This window comes from Penicillium soppii (assembly GCF_028829465.1).
Source record: "Penicillium soppii strain IBT 18220 chromosome Unknown utg000005l, whole genome shotgun sequence".
Lineage (NCBI taxonomy): Eukaryota > Fungi > Ascomycota > Eurotiomycetes > Eurotiales > Aspergillaceae > Penicillium > Penicillium soppii.
The window spans coordinates 3,573,343-3,590,957 of NW_026643235.1; the positions used below are offsets into that span (position 1 = coordinate 3,573,343).

The window sequence follows — 17,615 nt, forward strand, 5'->3', positions numbered from 1 at the left end:
GAGGCGTTTTGGGGCACTATTTGCCATTTCGCCGGTTGATTTGTTATATTTTGATTCCCTGATAAACTGGACATAGATCACATATTCTCTAATGAACTATATACTTGAAAGATATCCATCTAATCTACTCTAACCAAGCATCAACCGCCCCCTTGAAAGTATCCTTTAACCAATCCTCCTCATACCGCACACCAGCATCAAACCCATGCTCCCCATCCCTAATAGTAAGAACAATCCTATCGCCCCCAGGAACGCCCTTAAAAATCTCCTTCGCCCGCCCAACAAACCTCTCCGACTCCCCAACAGGAACAACACTATCTCCCCTCCCATGAATAATCGCAATCCCCCCAACCGGAATCCTCGCACCCACCCCCTCAATTCTAACAGCAGGATATCGCACCTCCCTCCCCCTCCCCACCAGTCCCACGCTCATAAAGCCCCCCAAGAGCCCCATGCTGTACAAGAGCAAGCATAAACACCAACCTCTCATGCTCCTCAATAGAAGACTCCACTACCCCAGCCTTGAGCACATCCTCAATAGTCTTCTCAATCAAGCCCTTGTCCTGACTAATCCCAAACGGCAAAACCTCGCGCGGCGCATTAAACGCCTCAGCGGCAAGATCCACACACGGATACGCCGCCGTACAAGCGCGGATCTCAGGGTGCGCCAGCGCAAGAGCAATACTCAGCAATCCGCCGGCTGACTCGCCGGCTGACAAGATCCGTGCCAAGTCCGCTTCCGCGCCGTGCGCAGCCAGCAGATCTGCCAATGCTGGCGAGTGCACCCAGGCCCAGAAGTCTTCGACGTCCTCGTAGATCTGGGTGCTTGTTGCGCTGGGGAGGAGACGGTAATTTGGGCTTAGGATTATGGCGTTTGTCTCGATAGCGAGGTCGGTGAGCCACTGTGGCCAGAAATCCATGTATAGGGAGTCGGCGGTTACCTGCGGTGTTGGTTAGTTAGGGTTTGGGTTTGGGGCGGGACGGGACGGGTATGCGTACCAGGCCGCCGCCGTGGAAGCGGATTATTATGGGTCTTTTGCCGGTGTGCTGGTTCTGTGGGATAAGGATGTCTGTGCGGATTGAGTGGGAGGCGACCGTTTTATAAGTTGTTTGGATGAGGTCGAGGCCTGCTAGCTTGGGGTGGGAGGGTGGTGCCATTGTGTGGGAAGCTTTTGGGTTCGTGTATGGTATTATTTGAATTGAGTGGGATGTCGTTGCGAGTGTGGGCATGAAGTGAATTTAAAGTCTTGTTGATCAGCGCTCGGTCTGAGTTCGGCTTTGTGAGATTAGCCTTTGAGCGAGCTCGGCTTTTCGGCTTTCGTCGCGATGCGAATCACGTAACCGGGAATAGTTTCAATATCTCCGGCCGAGTCTATACCAGATAAAGATCAGCGCTAAGCCGAAATTCTAAGCTAGAATTGTATACTTAATTCCGACTAGTTATAACTGTTTACCAGAACTATGCAAGAAAAGATAATTCATTTTGTATTTATTCATTTCTCTTTGTTAATTGCAAAAATAGAGGTGCAGCAGACAGTGTGAATGTGTCTACTTTTCCGTTGATAAAGCTTTCTTCGGTCTGATCAGGCGCTAACGAGACGTCATATCGTCGGAGTATTTCTGCAACCACATGTCTGATCTCCATCATAGCGAGTCGTTTGCCCACACAAGCATTTGGGCCTGGATTTTGATTAGCTTAAAGATCCCCAGGTACATCACATAGAGTGTCTCACCGATGAGAAAGGGGATGAAGACAGATCGATCTTTGACAAGCTCGGGACATTCAGTCCATCGCTCCGGAATGAATTCATCTGGGCGCTCGAATGAGCGCTCATCTATGGTTTCAAAAGACGTAAGTTTGGAGATCATGATGATAATGCGACCTTAAGTGGGAAAGGTGTCAACAAACCCCTAAAAAGTGTGTAGAGAGGTACTGTAACGACGACATTTTGAGGAATGTAAGTTTCGTTTATCGTTAACCCATTGTCCGAAGTTGTGCGCTGGAGGCCAGCTGGCGTAGCGGGGTGCAATCGAAGGGTCTCATTGATAACAGCGTCGAGAAGTTCAACGCTCATCAAGCTTTTGTCGTTAAACTCGGGAAGCTTCTCCAACTCGCTTCGGAGTTTGGTAGAAAGTGCCCGGTCACGCGCGAGGTGAAATAGTAGATGAGTGATAGTTGAAGATGTAGTGTCACTAATAGGATGTCAACGACATGCTTCTTAAAGCAAATATATGAATACTAGAACGGGAATATCATATCATACCTGCCAGCAATTACAATGAGATAACCGTCCCCATGCAACCTCAGTGTATCAGACTTTGATCTTGGGCCTTGCATATATGCTTTGAGCACAGACGAAAAGATGTCCGGATGCTGAGGTCCTTTCTGGATGAAGCAGCAAAGAAGGACCATTAGCAATACCCAGGGTATGGCTGGGCGAGGAACACTTACTTCGATTCTCTCTGAAATTTGGCCTTCAAGCCACCTCCAAAATTGCTGATTGTTCCAATTGATACCTGGTGTTCTCATCAAAAGGGCCGTAAGCCAAGGTAGATGTCGTAAGTAACCGACTAGCTTCATATCCTGACGCATGACTTTCAGAAAGTAGGACTCGGTCTGTTCAGTGAGCATGTTGAATGGCTTTCCGAAAGCGAGATTGGCCATAACCTCGAAAGCATAGTACGTGGCCCAGATGGACATGTCAATAGGCGTGTCAAGCTTTTGATCGATTATTTCGATTAGCTGCTGTGTGCATTTGGTGACTAAGGGCTCATATGCATTCAAAGCTGTTTCAATTGTGAGCAAAATAAAAACGGATAAGGGATCATAGGCAGCCTACCTTTGGTATTGAAAGATTGATCCCAGACCTTCCGGCGTCGTGCGTGCTCACTCTTGTCTCTTGTGAAAGACATGGGTGTTCGTGGGTCCAACAGCGTATACCAAGGACCCTTTGTCGCCTCGGACTGGCTCCCATATATTGCGGCAACAGCTGCCGGATCTGTAATAGATAGCTCCCTGGGACCTGATCGCAAATAAAACTTTAATTTGCTGCAATGAAGGTCCTAAAGAGAATCTGTGACCTACCTAATCGAACATAATCCCCATATTTAGCATGCAAACCTTGTAACTCTTCATGGAGCTGGAGGTTCTTTGCTGCCAATGCTGTCACATAAAAGTTGGACAAACGAGCAAGAAATGGACCTGGAAACTGGAATAGTCTATGGAAGAACGCTCGGTAAATGAGCATGCTGCCGTAAACCCCAGTCAGATGACATGCAAACAAGCTCAATAGATCCGAGGATGAACCTCTGCGTGAGTTGTCCCAAGATGGGAAAGAATGCGTTACAACTGTTCCAGACAGCAGAAGCAGAAGGTAAGCCAAGGCAATAGCTGGCGACTTCGTATCCCAATCGCCATGCCGATATATGAAGATGTGCAAGGATACCCCACTAGTTAGCGCCAAGATGCAGCTGGCATCTCGAAGGTATGCCATGTTGAGAGGATATTAGAAGCGGTCTCTGATTTCTAGTTGCCGCCAATGCTAAACTTAGTGTTTGGCCGAAAAAATTCGAGAATCCCCCTCTGTGACGGCTGGAGGTGCAGATTTATCGCTGCAGTTACTATGGGAGTCAAAGATGTGACTAGAAAATAGCAGTCAGCTGATCATGCATGCATGGCAGTGGGTCCAGGGCATTTTGATGAAAAAGGCAAGCCAGTGAGGGGTCGACAGGTTGAAATTTTTCAACACACATATGAGCTGCAAGCAATCGTGGTTCTTACTGTGCCTAGCCAGGAGCTACCGAGCACATTTTATTGACTAGCTCATGAATCCATTGAATATGGAGAACTCAATCCCGATCATTTGTAATGGCAATCATGTTTGGGCTCGGTTTTATATTAGGGGGCTTTTGATCTTGATCACTGATCATGATTGTACAATCCGTCTAGAACGTCTGGCAACACTGATGAATGCGGTTTTTATCGTGTTCTTTTCACTATTATGTGTCTCTTCTACTGCATGCCCTTTTCAGGACTTTCTCAATATACTTTGGTGTCTCTTTACAGCCCATTTGTGGCCGTGAGTATACAGTGGCCCATTATCCCATAAGGAGGTATACTTGATGACCATGTAATCTACTTGAAGATGACGTTACCCTAATTCAGATTGGCCTCACAATTTTATAGTCAAGATACATCGACGGAGATGGCACCACGAGTGGCTGAAACAGTTTGCATCTCTTCGCCAAGAATATCAAGCAGCAGCGCCACAGTAGACTCAGCGCGCCACATTGATCACTGGGACAATCACCATTATTTTTCACTTTGGACTGCATCGATAACTAAAGATAGTTGCATAATCTAGGATTTGAGGAGACGGTCAGTATGGTATGTCAACAACTAAGGTTCACACAGGAATGTCAACCCTTCTCCTTCTTCCCTTGCCTTCTCTGGCCCAGCCTTTTGTCCAAACTTATTACTTCCCACGAACCATCATATGGGTCTCCTTGAGCTACCAGCAGAGCTGCTTTTATTGCTCCCAGTATTCCTAAATGCAGAAAGGGATATCAGTTCGTTATCTCGAGCCTGTTCTCGACTGCACCTTCTCTTGAACCCCTGGCTGTACCGATATAATTCCCGATACTGTGCAAGCTCTTCACTTTTGTGGGCTGCCAAGAACGGTAGCAAGGCAACCGCTCAGTTATCTATCCGCGAAGGGGGTGACGTTCGCATAACAGACGACATTGGCTGGACACCGCTGACTTGGGCTGCCCAAAATGGACATGTGGATTTGGTGAAGCTTTTGCTTGAGACGGGCGAGGTGGACGTGGAATCAAAGGATGCCGAGGGTCGGACGATACTGTTTTGGGCTGCGGCAAATGGACACGCAGCTGTGGTGCAACTTTTGATTGAAAGAGGTTCAGTGGATATGAGCTCAATAGATACTGTTGGGTGGACGGTGCTATTTTGGCCCGCGGCAAATGGGCATGAGGCTGTTGTGAAAATGATAATTGAAACGGGGCGGGTGGACGTCGACTGCAAGGACACAGAGGGACGAACACCACTATATATGGCTGCAGCAAGGGGGCATGAAAAGGTAGTGAGGTTGTTAGTTCAGCAGGGGAGGGCGAGTGTGGATTCGAAAGACTATCAGGGTCGGTCGTTACTCTACTGGCCCGCAGTAAATGGTTACAAAGCTGTCGAAAGAGTTTTGCTCGAGGCTGAAATTCCACATGTAAACACTACTTTGGTCGTCTGAATTCTTGAACAACATACAAATGTCAGTTATCAGGGATACCAAGGGTACCTACTTCTAGTTTCAATGGACTATCTAGGTAATTAAGAATATACCTAGATAGTTTGATTAAGTATTTAGGTATATATGCCGCTCTTTGATAGCTAAAAGGAATCATCTGATTCTATTTTCACAATGTTCAATGGAGGTTCAGTCTTGCCATTATCTGCATACGTCGGCAAAATATATATAGTTCGGGGAAACATTGTTAGTGGTCTTAGTAGCTCAACCGATCGATTACTCCAACGTATTTCTGATATCTCTTAAGGTACACATAAGCTTAGGCTGGAATATCTTCCGAATAATCGATTTCAAGTGGAATCGAAGAAGAAATAAAGAAAACCGGACGATACGCGGGGTTAAGGCAGGTCACCTGAGAGGGTGTCTATCTGACCAATCACAGCGTCCACTGATAGCGGGAATTCTGACTCATCCCGACTATTGGAGAGGGGCAGAAGAAATTCAGGACTTTCTCGACCATAAAATAAAAGTGAGAAAAAGCCCTGGATTACCGCAATTGGGACATAGAATTGAAAAAATCAGCCCTTTAGAACCACACACCATGGCGAACGAAGCCCAACCCCCGGCGCTCAACGACTTGAGCATCAACGAGAAAACCGACACCAAGGCCGTTGGGCAGATCGTGACACCCTTTGATGTCTCCGGTGGAGTTGACGAGTCCGGCAAGCTATTGCCCGTCGATTATGAAAAGCTCACTAGGGAATTTGGCGCCACACCTATCAATGCCGCTCTATTGGAGCGTTTTGAAAAGGTGACCGGCCACCGGCCTCACCGTTTCATGCGCCGGAGTATCGTGTTCAGCCACCGGGATCTCTCCAAGATTTTGGACAAGCACGAGAAGGGCGAGCCTTTCTTCCTCTACACTGGCCGAGGACCGAGCAGTGACAGCATGCACGTCGGACACACCGTGCCTTTTGAGTTCACAAAGTGTGTTTAACTTGTCGATTCCATAGTGCCGTGCTAACTATGATAGATGGCTCCAGGATGTTTTCGATGTGCCGCTCGTGATCATGATGACCGACGACGAAAAATTCATGCACTCCCAGAAGATCGAGATTGAGGACTCTAAGAGATACACAAAGGCAAACGCAAAGGATATCATTGCTGTTGGATTCGACATGAAGAAGACCTTCATTTTCAGTGATTTCGAGTTCATTGGTGGTGCTTTCTACGAGAACATGTGCCGTATGGCCAAGCGAATTACCATCAACCAAGTCAAGGGCACATTCGGCTTCAATGACAGCAACAACATCGGCGAGTTCCACTTCTGTGCCACTCAGTCAGCATCCGCTTTCGCGACGAGTTTCCCTCACATCTTCGGCACTGAGACCAAGAAGGTCGCCTCAATTCCCTGCTTGATTCCCTGCGCCATCGACCAGGACCCCTACTTCCGCCAATGCCGTGAGCACGCCGAGAAGATGAAGTACAAGAAGCCCTCTCTCATCCACTCCATCTTCCTTCCTGCCCTCCAGGGCCCTGGATCTAAAATGTCTGCTAGTGTGGACAGCTCCGCCATTTTCATGAGCGACACTCCGAACAAGATCAAGAACAAAATCAACAAGCACGCTTTCTCTGGTGGCCAGGACACCGCCGAGTTGCAGCGTGAGCTTGGCGGCAACACCAAGAACGACATCCCCTTCCAATACTTGACATTCTTCCTCGAGGATGACGCGGAGTTGGAGCAAATTCGTGCCGACTACGAAAGTGGAAAGATGATGACCGGCGAGATCAAGCAGAAGTGTATCGCTGAGCTTCAGACTTATGTCCAAGGGTTCCAGGAGCGTAGGGCCCAGGTTACGGATGAGATCATGGCCGAGTACATGCGTCCCCGTCCTTTGGAGTGGAAGGGAAATCCCAACCCAGTCGTGGTTGAGAAGGCCAAGAAATAAACCTTTGACAAATAATTTGTCCGGAGCAAGTGCAAAAATTCATATGATTCCATAGCCTTTTCAGCAATTTACCAATACCATTCAATATTGATCATGGCACAGCTCTGTTGTATCGGCCCACTGCAACAACCAATTGCTATTACTAGCAGTAAAGACTTTGATCTACGACAAAATAACTTGGCCTCGCAAGAACCCCCCTTACGCCGTTGCTTAACCAACACGACTCGCCATCCACAAGGTCATCCCGAGTAATATTTTGTTCTATGCAGAAGCCCTGGGACAATGCATATCGCCGTGTTGTACCTGCATTGCCGCCACTGCTCAACGGAGGTGTAACCCACATGGGACTCCGGAAGAAGTATGGTGTAGTGATGCTACCTTCCATAATCTCGCCATCCGGGTTCACCACCAGCACTTCCGACGTCTCTGTCGGGGAATTGATATTCGCCCTGAGTCGGGCAGAGGTGTATTCATTTCGTGCAGTGGTTTTGTGTGTGGTGAATTTGGAAGGGGTGGTGGACTGGGTGTCAACGTAGACACTCCACACAGGCAAGCTCGGGGTTGTGTGTAGAGTTGGAATGAACAAGCTGATTATATCATTTTCTGCCGTCGGATTTGCCTCAATATTCACTTTTCCATATTTATCCACTACAATTCGAAGCCTCCATGCTTTGCTTCGGTCTGGGATGGACGCGTCGAAAAAGTGCTCGAAGCTTTGGAGATCTTGCTCCAGCCATTCCAATGCTTCTGTCCATTGAAAGTCACGGGCAGCTGCTATCAGCCGGTCTTGGTGATAGCGAAATAGATAGTAGGGAGATTTGTGAGGATTGGGGTAGCTCTGTGCATGACGAGAGGCTGCTTCTGGGAGATTCGGATCGAAGCGCAGGGAAGAGAAGATTTCGAAGGACTCCGTCATTTTTGCAATGCCACAATAGTTTGCTGCATTTACCAGTTAGTTAAACATAGAATATTTTGTGGTTGAAACAGTATGGTAAAAAAATGGATAGATAGAAACAAAAACAAGAAACGATGACATCGATTTCACGGTTCAATTCGGAAAATGTGTTGTGGAGAACTCGAGCGTTGCCGTCGCAGCGCGCATGATTGGCCGGCCCGGCTTGCGGAACTCTTGACTTTTCCTCCAGCTTCATCATTCCTCCCTTATCTCTCTAACTTCTTTTGTCGAGGTATTATCTTCCATCTCAAGATCACTGAGACCATCCATACTAATCTCACGCAAATTTTAGATTTAGCGTCATCCTTTGGGATCCCTTCACATCATGTCGAACGAGTTGCCGTTACCTTCGCCCGCCCAGAATGTGGTGCTCGATACATCTAAGCTGACTGAGCAATCATCGGCATCTGTTTGGGATCGCATCACTGGCTGGGTCTCTGAAAATAAGGCTGTCGTTTATACCATTGCTGGTGTCGCCGTCGTCGTGACCGGCGCGGGTGTCGTCTACTACCTCAATGACAACAGCAAGGCCACTCCTTCTGTGCCCAAGAAGAGCAAGAAGCAGCGCCGAACAGAGAAGAAGAAGGCCGAAGATGCTAAGAAGGCCGAGTCAGTAAAGGAGGGTAGGTGACTCTTCATCCGAACACAGTGGTCGTATGACTGACATCGGCCCAGAAACCCCCAAAAAGGCCGAGGAGGCCGCCGAGGAGCTTCCTGAGGTTGATGAGGCGACCGTTGGAGGATTGTCCGAAGAGGTATGTTGAGTTCGATTTCTCTAGGGCTTTCGCTAACTGAAAAGACCCGCAACGCCTATGCCGCCAAGCTCAAGGCTGCCGGTAACAAGGCCTACGGAGCCAAGGACTACCCTAACGCCATTGAGCTGTACGGCAAGGCTATCATTTGCAAGCCCGACCCCGTTTTCTACTCCAACCGCGCCGCCTGCTACAACGTCCAGTCCAACTGGGAGAAGGTCGTTGAGGACACCAGTGCCGCCCTCGCCATGGACAGTGAATACGTCAAGGCCCTCAACCGGAGAGCCATTGCATACGAGCACCTCGAGAAGTACAGTGAAGCTCTTCTCGACTTCACCGCCAGCTGTATCATCGATGCCTTCTCCAACGATGTCAGCCGCAACTCCCTGGAACGCCTGCTGAAGAAGGTTGCCGAGAAGAAGAGCCAGGCCATCCTGGAGGCACGCACCAAGAAGCTGCCCAGCGCCACTTTTGTGTCCAACTACCTCCAGAGCTTCCGTCCCCAGGTCCTGCCTGAAGGCTTGGAAGAATCCGTCGAGTTGGCCGACGAGTCCGGCAAGGGCCAGCTCCGCAAGGGTCTCATTGCCATGGGCAAGAAGACCGCCGATGGTTACGAGGAGGCTGCCGCCGCATTCGAGAAGGCCCTCGAGATCGGCGACCTCGGTGAATTCGAAGGCTTGGCCCTGAACATGCGCGCTACCTTTACTTACCTTGGCGGCAACGCTACCGGTGCTCTTACTGACCTTAACAAGAGTGTTGAGCTTTCACCTTCTCTGGTACAGAGCTACATCAAGCGCGCCAGCTTGCACCTGGAGCTCGGTAACAAGGATGCTGCCGCTGACGATTTCGAGCTTGCTATCACTCACAACAAGGATGATCCTGATATCTACTACCACCGCGCCCAGCTTCACTTCATCTTGACTGAGCTCGCCGAGGCCGCCAAGGACTACCAGAAGTCGATTGATCTCGACCGCAATTTCATCTACTCCCACATTCAGCTTGGTGTGACACAGTACAAGATGGGCTCCGTTGCCTCAGCAATGGCCACTTTCCGCCGGACGGTTAAGAACTTCGAGGATGTCCCTGACGTATACAATTACTACGGTGAGCTCCTGCTCGATCAGCAAAACTACTCCGAGGCAATCGAGAAGTTCGACAAGGCTGTTGAGATGGAGAAGCAGAGCAAGCCCATGGGCATCAACGTTCTGCCCCTGATCAACAAGGCTCTCGCCCTGTTCCAGTGGAAGCACGACTTCCAGGAGGCCGAGGACCTCTGCCAGAAGGCTCTAATTATTGACCCCGAGTGCGACATTGCTGTCGGCACCATGGCCCAGCTCCTTCTCCAGCAGGGCAAGGTCTCCGAGGCTCTGAAGTACTTCGAGCGTGCTGCCGAGCTGGCTCGCACGGAGGCTGAGATCGTCAACGCTATCTCGTACGCCGAGGCTACCCGTACTCAGTTGGAGGTCCAGGAAAAGTACCCTCAGTTGGCTGCTCGTCTTAACACCATGGGTGCCATGGGCGGTGGTGGTGCCCCTCCCATGTAAAAGCGAGATTTTGCAACCTTGAATCTTCCCTCCTCGTTTCTTCGCTTCTGTCTTCACCCTGAATTGGGGTTTGTCTAATTGGCCTTTCTCTTCCCCGGTTTGGGATCTTAGATCCCAGGCCTATATTCTTTCTCTCTGCGTGTATTTACTATCGGTTGACATATTCCCCGGCCGTCTTTTCTTATTCTTTTCTTTTTGGGGCTCTTAAGACTTGGGGATGGGGGCAGACTACAAGTTACATTAGGGGTTTTGGATGACCATGTTGTAATTTGTGTACTATAGAGAATGAGAGTATTCCAAAACTATTTTATACTCCGCTAGACTACATTACTAGAATACACTCTACTCTTCAACATACACATATACCTTATACTACTATACACTATATACTAACAAGGTTAACTGTGTACGGATGACCATGACGTGACTACACCCCACACCTGAGCATCAGCTGACCCACTCCTTATCGGGATCTCCGGACTCTGTTTGTAGTTCACTGTTGAACTTCAATACAATCTCATTTCTCACTATTAGAGACATCAGTAAGTGATATATATACTACCTTTCTTGATTTAGGGTCTATTCGGGATTGTCCAGCAGACCAGAGTTATATGCAACTTGTTGCAGAAAGCCCTTAAACGGCGTCACATTTCCTTATCTTGCCTTATCACTTCTCATACATCGCTCATTGTTCCTAAGTTTCCGGCATCTTTTTCCCTTTTTATCATTTCACTAAGAGTGCTAATAATTTTATTTCTAGAGTTGTCTGTTGGACTTGAAACAGAAGCTCAATTTGCCAGGATCTCCGGTCCCTTGTTGCCTTGTTGTCTGCCAGCGGTGAACCTAACTTCAACCTGATTCATCGACTACCCCTCTTCCTTACTTTCCTCTACCACACTTTCTATCATCTAACAACTACTCGTGTTTAATCTTCCTGTTGTTCTGCTTGCAAATACTTCTCTTTTAAAAGGTTTGCGAACACCTTTGGGCTGCCTTATTCACGAGACTGACCCATGTGATCGTGCTAGCAGGAAACACCCGGGTAAGCTATCTTTGTCTCCAACTCTTTAAGCACCCCTCTTCCCGTTGCCTATCCCCTCAGACCTCGTCTTTCAGTTCATGTTCTCGCTTTGAGCGATATGAAATATTTGTCCTTGGTCTGATCATCATTTAGAACCAATACCTTGACACATCTACTACGCAACTGCCATAAGATACAATTGTCGACGTTTCACCATGTCGGACCAGAACGGCAAGTCCTTGAACCTTGAATTTTGCTTCACTCGAAGCTGACACTCGAATATATAGTCACCGTGACGTTGGTCCCGCTCTCCGGCGCAGATCCTCTGCGCACTATCACTCTCTCCTCCGTCGACGCCCACCAGAACATTCCCATCGGTCGAAGCTCTAAACGTGAGCTTCGAAAGAGAGTGCCCGACCCAGAGAATGCATGGTTCGATTCTCGAGTCATGTCTCGGGATCATTGCATGCTGAACATCAACATGGACAAACGGGTCAGTCTGCCGCTCATTCTGTTTGTATCATTATACTAACACTATGACAGACTTGCTTGATCTCTGATGGTGGCTCTACCCACGGAACCTATGTGAACGATGTCCGGTTGGAACAAAGCGTCGATACTCCTCTATTCCATGGAGACACCATTCGTTTCGGTGTTAATGTCGATCGTGGTCAGGGTATGTTGATGTCAAGCTCATATGTCGGGCTGGCTGACTTTGTGGCAGAAATATTTGAGGCTATTCAGGTTCGGTTCGAGGTAGCGTGGGCCAAACCAGAGGTCATAGTCATTTCAGACGATACCCCCGCCTCCAAAGTAAACATCAGTCTTTCCACCAATACCTTCACTGTCCCCGATGATGACGATGACGACGACGAGAGCGCCTATGACTACAAGGAAGAAGAAGAAGACTACGAGGGCGAAATGGAGTTTGAGGACGAAATCGATGACCAGCATGCTGACCACCCCAGTGATGACTCTAAAGCATCTGTTGCCCGATCCTTGGAGTTTGACACTCTTCACCCTGGCGAGACCTCATCTGTTTCGAGTGTGGACCAGAATGAGAAACCAGAGCCAAAGCCCGAGCTTGCACCTAAGCTTGAGCTTGAGCCGCAGCTTGAGTTTAAACAATACCCCGCTCCCGTTGAGCATATTTCTTCTACTGAGGAGGTTGCCTTCGGGGTTCTGAGCCTTTCGGGAGCAAACGTCCCGGATCCCGTGAAGAAACTGGCGTCCGAGCCCACGAATACAATGTCACCTGATATCGAGCCACTGCCGATACCTACCACTGCCTCATTGGAAGCTAAGTTCCAGGAAGTTGATGCTGAGTCGTTGCCTTCCGATGCCAAGCTGTCATCATCTTGCCAAACAGATAGATTTCCCAAAACCTGCTATCAAAAGGTCCCCGAGGATTGTTATAGCAATTGGACAATGATGAAACCTATGTTCATGCGTCTTGCTGACATGGCTTGGGGTGAATCTGACCAGATTCCCGATGTCGACCACGAGAAACGCATCATCCATGCTGCACGACGTTGCTCCCTATCTAGAGAATCCTACTGGGTTGATGACTCCCCCGGCTTTCAACCATGGGCTGGCACCGAGGTTATGTGGACACCAGACTCCAAGGCATCGGACACCACATTCCACCGCATGCCCGGAAACTCTCTCAAGTACTGGGCTATCGACAAGCGCAGATACTGGATCATTTATGAAGACGAAAACGGCTTGGATATGGGCAACTTGTGGTGGATCGTCGAGAAGCCATGGGACATTCTTAGTGAAGAGATCAAGGAGCAACTTGCGACTGAAACTGAAATTGATGACTGCCACAAATGTTGGTTTATCAGAGCCTGGGAACCCCAAATGATTGGTAGCACGTGGTGCGAGTCGCCTCCTTACTGGGACTCAAGTTTCGACAAGGAATTACCCTCCGATGACGACTCCATCAACTCGTACGAAGCGGAGGACTCTGAGCTTGATGAGGACCATTCGGAGGAGTCAGCCGCTTCAGACTTCGAGGATTATCATCCGTTTTTCAAGTTCAATGAAGAAACCTATGGATGCGACGCAGAGGGCTACTCCAACTCAGAGGAAGGTTCGGAAGTCGATGACTACTCGGTGAATTCGGAATGTGTTTCAGACCTCACGAATGAAGAAGATTCCGACCAGTCTGTATATGATGAATCCGATGACAACTCTGAGTGCTCGGATGACCTTGTGATGGAATTCACCAAACCACCAAAGGATAGATCTATGGCTTTGCCTGAACAGAGCCCAATTTCGGTCAAGCAACGCGTGTTCGCCGCCGATGACATTGGCCTTCCCGGCAACGACATGGCGGAGGCTGGTCCTTCTTCGTTCCCCAACGATTTCAAGAGCGAAAATACCAAGCTGCGCGATGAACTATTTACGACGTTGAACGAGGAATGGCTACAACCAAGTGAGATCTTCGAGTCACACACATCCCGAGTGCTGCCGCTCGGGGGTGTAATGTCTCCCCTTATGACCAACCCAAGTGCTCAATTCCCGACACACACTGTTTCGGATAAATTGCCAAGTTCCTGTCAGAAACCGGTTTCTCATCCTCAGCCCTCCATTGTTGTTACAAACCGCGCTTATCAGGATGGGCCGTTCGCAATTAACACCATCTGTTCCAGCCAAGATGTTTGTACTCCATTAGAACCTGCGACAGCGGTCAAAACATCGCTCAAGCGGTGCGCATCAGATATGGAATCCTCTGTGCTTCCAGAGTCTGGATTTTCTCAAAATGCTCAGCGGGTCCCACACGAGACAGCCAGCCAGCCAGATCTTGAGCCAATCTCAACCGGAGTCCAAGATATCATTGCCTCTGCTCTTGCTGAGAATGATTCTGCTGCTGCTGAGAATGATCGTCCTGCAAAGCGGGTCAAGCCCAATCGTTCGTCCTCGAAGAGTTTGGCAAGTCACGCGACCACTGCCGTTGTCGGTGCGCTTCTAGGTGGCCTAGGAACTATTGCTATGCTTGCAGCATTGCCCAATGAATATTTCCAGTGATTGAAGCTGTAATCGGGTGTTTGGTTGTCTTTTCTTTCTCTTCGTCTTCATTTTTCATGATTTATCCCCTTCGACTTTCGGCGTGTTTCCTACGATTTTATGATTTACAAATTACTCAGGCGTTCGGGTTTGACTAGGTGGGAGAATGGATGGGGGGGACTCTTTATTTTTGCTTTACTCTTTCCTTGCTGTGTTTTCCCCTTAGCCTCAGCACACCGTGTTCACTTATTGCTGGGCGCAACTAGGCGTTTGGATTGATTGGCTGGTTAACGTCTGCTTTTTCACTCTGCTCTACTGTTTTCCTTTTTTGTCAAAGCCGCAGACATACATCATGAGTTGGGTCAGATTGCAGAAACTCTGACGTGGATCAACGCCATGCATCGTTAACCGCTCGATAATTTCCCCCTCAATGTGATAGCTATGCAGGCTGTAATGAGCAAGAATGCCAATGCTTTTGTTTTTCTAACAAAAGAAGAAACTGATTCTATCGTTACCCTGTGTATTGTTAAACTCTTTTCGTACTCGTGGTCTACTTGCTTGGCGCATGTCTTGACGGTGTCACCCTGCCAGGTACTGACTTTTGGTAGTCTCATTTAAAAATGCACCGTGATATCATTCAATCTCGCTGCCAAGCTTGGCTTGAGCAAATTACATGTGAACTCGAATTTCATTTCTTTCACGCTTTGAAGTATTCTAGCTGCCGGTTGTCGGAGAATAACGTGGTTGGTTTGAACATCCTGTCCCTTTTTTTGTCTTCTTTTCTTTGCCTTTTTTTTTTTCTTCGAATGGCATATTCTTTACTTCATTCAAGATATACCAATGAAATCTAGCGATAGGATGTTTCTTTTCGTGGCAGATATACCAGAACTAACTCCAACCCATCAACAAAGAAACAAGTAATCAAAACTCAGACTCACCTCTTGCACAATGAGAATTGGGCTGCAGGTATCCCACAAGTTCATGTCAGCTGACCTGCAACCTCGCTCATTTTTCCCCCATGTGCAACGTGAGGATCTTTTTTCTTCTTTTCTGCCCCCTCGGGGTTCAACAGTAACACCAATGGCAAGAAAGACAAACGTTCTGGTTCCGGGACAACCCTCAGAAGTCTCAGATGGCCTTTTTGAGACATCAATGGAACATTATCTGCCATGATTGACCCAGTTTACCGCCAATACGAAGCCTTGATCCCAGCCCGACTCGAAATCCCGGCCTAGCGCGTGATGGAAGTGGCTGGCTGCAGACCTCAGCGAACGCGTTAACGAGCCCACCTATTTTGGAGCTGAGCTGCGCTTCGCCTAGAGGCTGATATACTTAGTATCGAATCCACAGCCCCGCGCAATGACGCACATACCCGTTTCGTCTATTAACCGGTCCGATGTCAGCAGGCAAACTTCACTAATTTTACAGTCTGTCTAAGAGAAGTGAAAGAAAAACACGTCAGCTTCAAAATTGATGGCGGAATTAAAAGTGTGTTTTCAATGTGCATCAATGAAGGATTCAGTCTGCATGTGACTCGTCTGCAGAACGAAAGCAAAACATTTTGGCACGGAACGCTTCACGTCAGATCATACAATGAATTCAAAGCAACACTAAACGGCTGCCGGGAATCCCTGTCTTTGGGCATTGAAATGCCAAATGGTAAATTTCCCTGGTCCTTGCCGCTTCCCCCTCGACCACGCAGCCTTCGACGGTTACCTGCTTGAGGCTATGTCACATCCACGGCGCTTCGGGGCCTCGGCTGAGTATTAAGTCCCGTGTGCGATTGGATGCGAGTTTGAATTTTAGATCATTGTTGATTGGGCACTCATCCCTCTCACACAGCTTTCTTTTCACCTCATATCAAGACTGCATTTTTTTCACTTTCTTTTTCGCTTTTTGTGGCTCCTCACTCTCGGGTCCACAAGCGGCTTGTCAGGTCCGCGTATCCGCTTGACTCCGGCTCTGCTCATCGGAGATTGCGCTTACCATGCAGTATTAAGTATTATCAATGTGGTATTTGACGGGTTATGGGGATCAACGCAATATATCGTCAATGCTGGGCGCTGAATGCACTATTGAATGCCGGCACACCCGTGCACTTGTGAAGACTCGAAAAAGCAAAATCAAGCCGCTAAGCAAGCTACCGTGCCTGATCTGGTGTTTCTTATGCAAAGCGCAGGTGACCATTTGATCCCAGGTCATCAAATTTGATGCATGGTGCTTTTCTCTTTTTGGTTGGGATGGAAAGACTATCTTACCTCAGAAGGCAGAAAGAATACGACGACAGCTTACGAGCTCCACTACGAGTCAGAGATCCATCGAAAATCCATCCAGCAAGCATGGCTTGTGTTATCTACTACATCTAGGATATCAGATCATGGTCGCATGGCCCAATGCAGATATCCGTGGTGTCCGTGGTTGACATTCCACGTTTCGTACTCGCAGGGGCACGATATTGGTGATAGTACTGATTGTCTACAACGACTGTGACGGTGTAGATTTGAGTGGTTCGTGTCACTGGGTCGCAGTAGCCATATACGTCTGGGATATATTTCCAGCGAAACAAATGAATGTATGCTCCACGCCAGGCAATCTCTGATTCGACGTGATCAAAAAAGTTCTTGTTCCACAAATGCCATTTTTCCCATGTACTTCATTGGGCCATAAGTGAACATGGGATCAGCGAAGATGGCCCTTTTCCGAACGTAAGGTTTAACAACATGTACCCATTCGAGTGGATCGGTGGAAATACACTAGAATACTCTCCCCACCAGCTCCTGTTTCATAAACCCTGCATTTCCGCTAGGTACCTTAGACAGGTACTTAGACAGGCACGCATCTATAGTGGGATTCAACTCCAGCTAAGCCCAAAAAAGGTTTCTGTGCCGTTCCCCTCTATGCCAGATCTACATTTCATTTCTTCTATTGGTTCTTTTCAATCTTGGAGATATGTAGTCTGTCCGGAAAATGACCGAAGGATTCAAAGTGAAATTCGCCCCCATTTATGCAAATATGTAAATTGAAAAGAAAAATCAAATATACACACGTAAGTCAATCACTTGTCCTATCACCGTGTTCTCCAGGGCTGACTTTCAGAGGCCGTCCTGCTGATCATCCGGATAGTGGA

The 17,615-nt window shown here is 48.3% G+C and overlaps 8 protein-coding genes across 8 annotated transcripts; 4 read left to right on the forward strand and 4 right to left on the reverse strand.

The window, feature by feature from the left end:
• Positions 1-380: 380 nt before the first annotated feature.
• On the reverse strand, positions 381-1,158 carry N7529_006806 (uncharacterized protein; the record flags this gene model as incomplete). Its single annotated transcript, XM_057242333.1, has 2 exons — positions 381-941; positions 1,000-1,158. 2 exons carry the CDS (start codon positions 1,156-1,158, stop codon positions 381-383), a joined length of 720 nt encoding a protein of 239 aa, XP_057097692.1.
• Positions 1,159-1,489: 331 nt separating this feature from the next.
• Positions 1,490-1,869, reverse strand: N7529_006807 (uncharacterized protein; the record flags this gene model as incomplete). The annotated part of the gene is made up of 2 exons (XM_057242334.1): positions 1,490-1,680; positions 1,734-1,869. The coding sequence occupies 2 exons, from the start codon at positions 1,867-1,869 to the stop codon at positions 1,490-1,492; spliced, it is 327 nt and encodes a 108-aa protein (XP_057097693.1).
• A 15-nt stretch (positions 1,870-1,884) lies between these two features.
• N7529_006808 (uncharacterized protein) lies at positions 1,885-3,494 on the reverse strand (the record flags this gene model as incomplete). The annotated part of the gene is made up of 5 exons (XM_057242335.1): positions 1,885-1,911; positions 1,935-2,193; positions 2,265-2,787; positions 2,841-3,023; positions 3,086-3,494. 5 exons carry the CDS (start codon positions 3,492-3,494, stop codon positions 1,885-1,887), a joined length of 1,401 nt encoding a protein of 466 aa, XP_057097694.1.
• Positions 3,495-4,496: 1,002 nt separating this feature from the next.
• On the forward strand, positions 4,497-5,258 carry N7529_006809 (ankyrin repeat domain-containing protein; the record flags this gene model as incomplete). The annotated part of the gene is made up of 1 exon (XM_057242336.1): positions 4,497-5,258. The coding sequence occupies one exon, from the start codon at positions 4,497-4,499 to the stop codon at positions 5,256-5,258; it is 762 nt and encodes a 253-aa protein (XP_057097695.1).
• A 598-nt stretch (positions 5,259-5,856) lies between these two features.
• Positions 5,857-7,204, forward strand: N7529_006810 (tryptophan--tRNA ligase WRS1; the record flags this gene model as incomplete). The annotated part of the gene is made up of 2 exons (XM_057242337.1): positions 5,857-6,242; positions 6,289-7,204. 2 exons carry the CDS (start codon positions 5,857-5,859, stop codon positions 7,202-7,204), a joined length of 1,302 nt encoding a protein of 433 aa, XP_057097696.1.
• A 142-nt stretch (positions 7,205-7,346) lies between these two features.
• On the reverse strand, positions 7,347-8,120 carry N7529_006811 (Aminotransferase class IV; the record flags this gene model as incomplete). Its single annotated transcript, XM_057242338.1, has 1 exon — positions 7,347-8,120. One exon carries the CDS (start codon positions 8,118-8,120, stop codon positions 7,347-7,349), a length of 774 nt encoding a protein of 257 aa, XP_057097697.1.
• Positions 8,121-8,484: 364 nt separating this feature from the next.
• Positions 8,485-10,455, forward strand: tom70 (putative mitochondrial outer membrane translocase receptor (TOM70); the record flags this gene model as incomplete). The annotated part of the gene is made up of 3 exons (XM_057242339.1): positions 8,485-8,782; positions 8,835-8,914; positions 8,959-10,455. The coding sequence occupies 3 exons, from the start codon at positions 8,485-8,487 to the stop codon at positions 10,453-10,455; spliced, it is 1,875 nt and encodes a 624-aa protein (XP_057097698.1).
• A 1,236-nt stretch (positions 10,456-11,691) lies between these two features.
• On the forward strand, positions 11,692-14,509 carry N7529_006813 (FHA domain protein; the record flags this gene model as incomplete). Its single annotated transcript, XM_057242340.1, has 3 exons — positions 11,692-11,707; positions 11,764-11,969; positions 12,020-14,509. 3 exons carry the CDS (start codon positions 11,692-11,694, stop codon positions 14,507-14,509), a joined length of 2,712 nt encoding a protein of 903 aa, XP_057097699.1.
• Between the last annotated feature and the right edge of the window lie 3,106 nt (positions 14,510-17,615).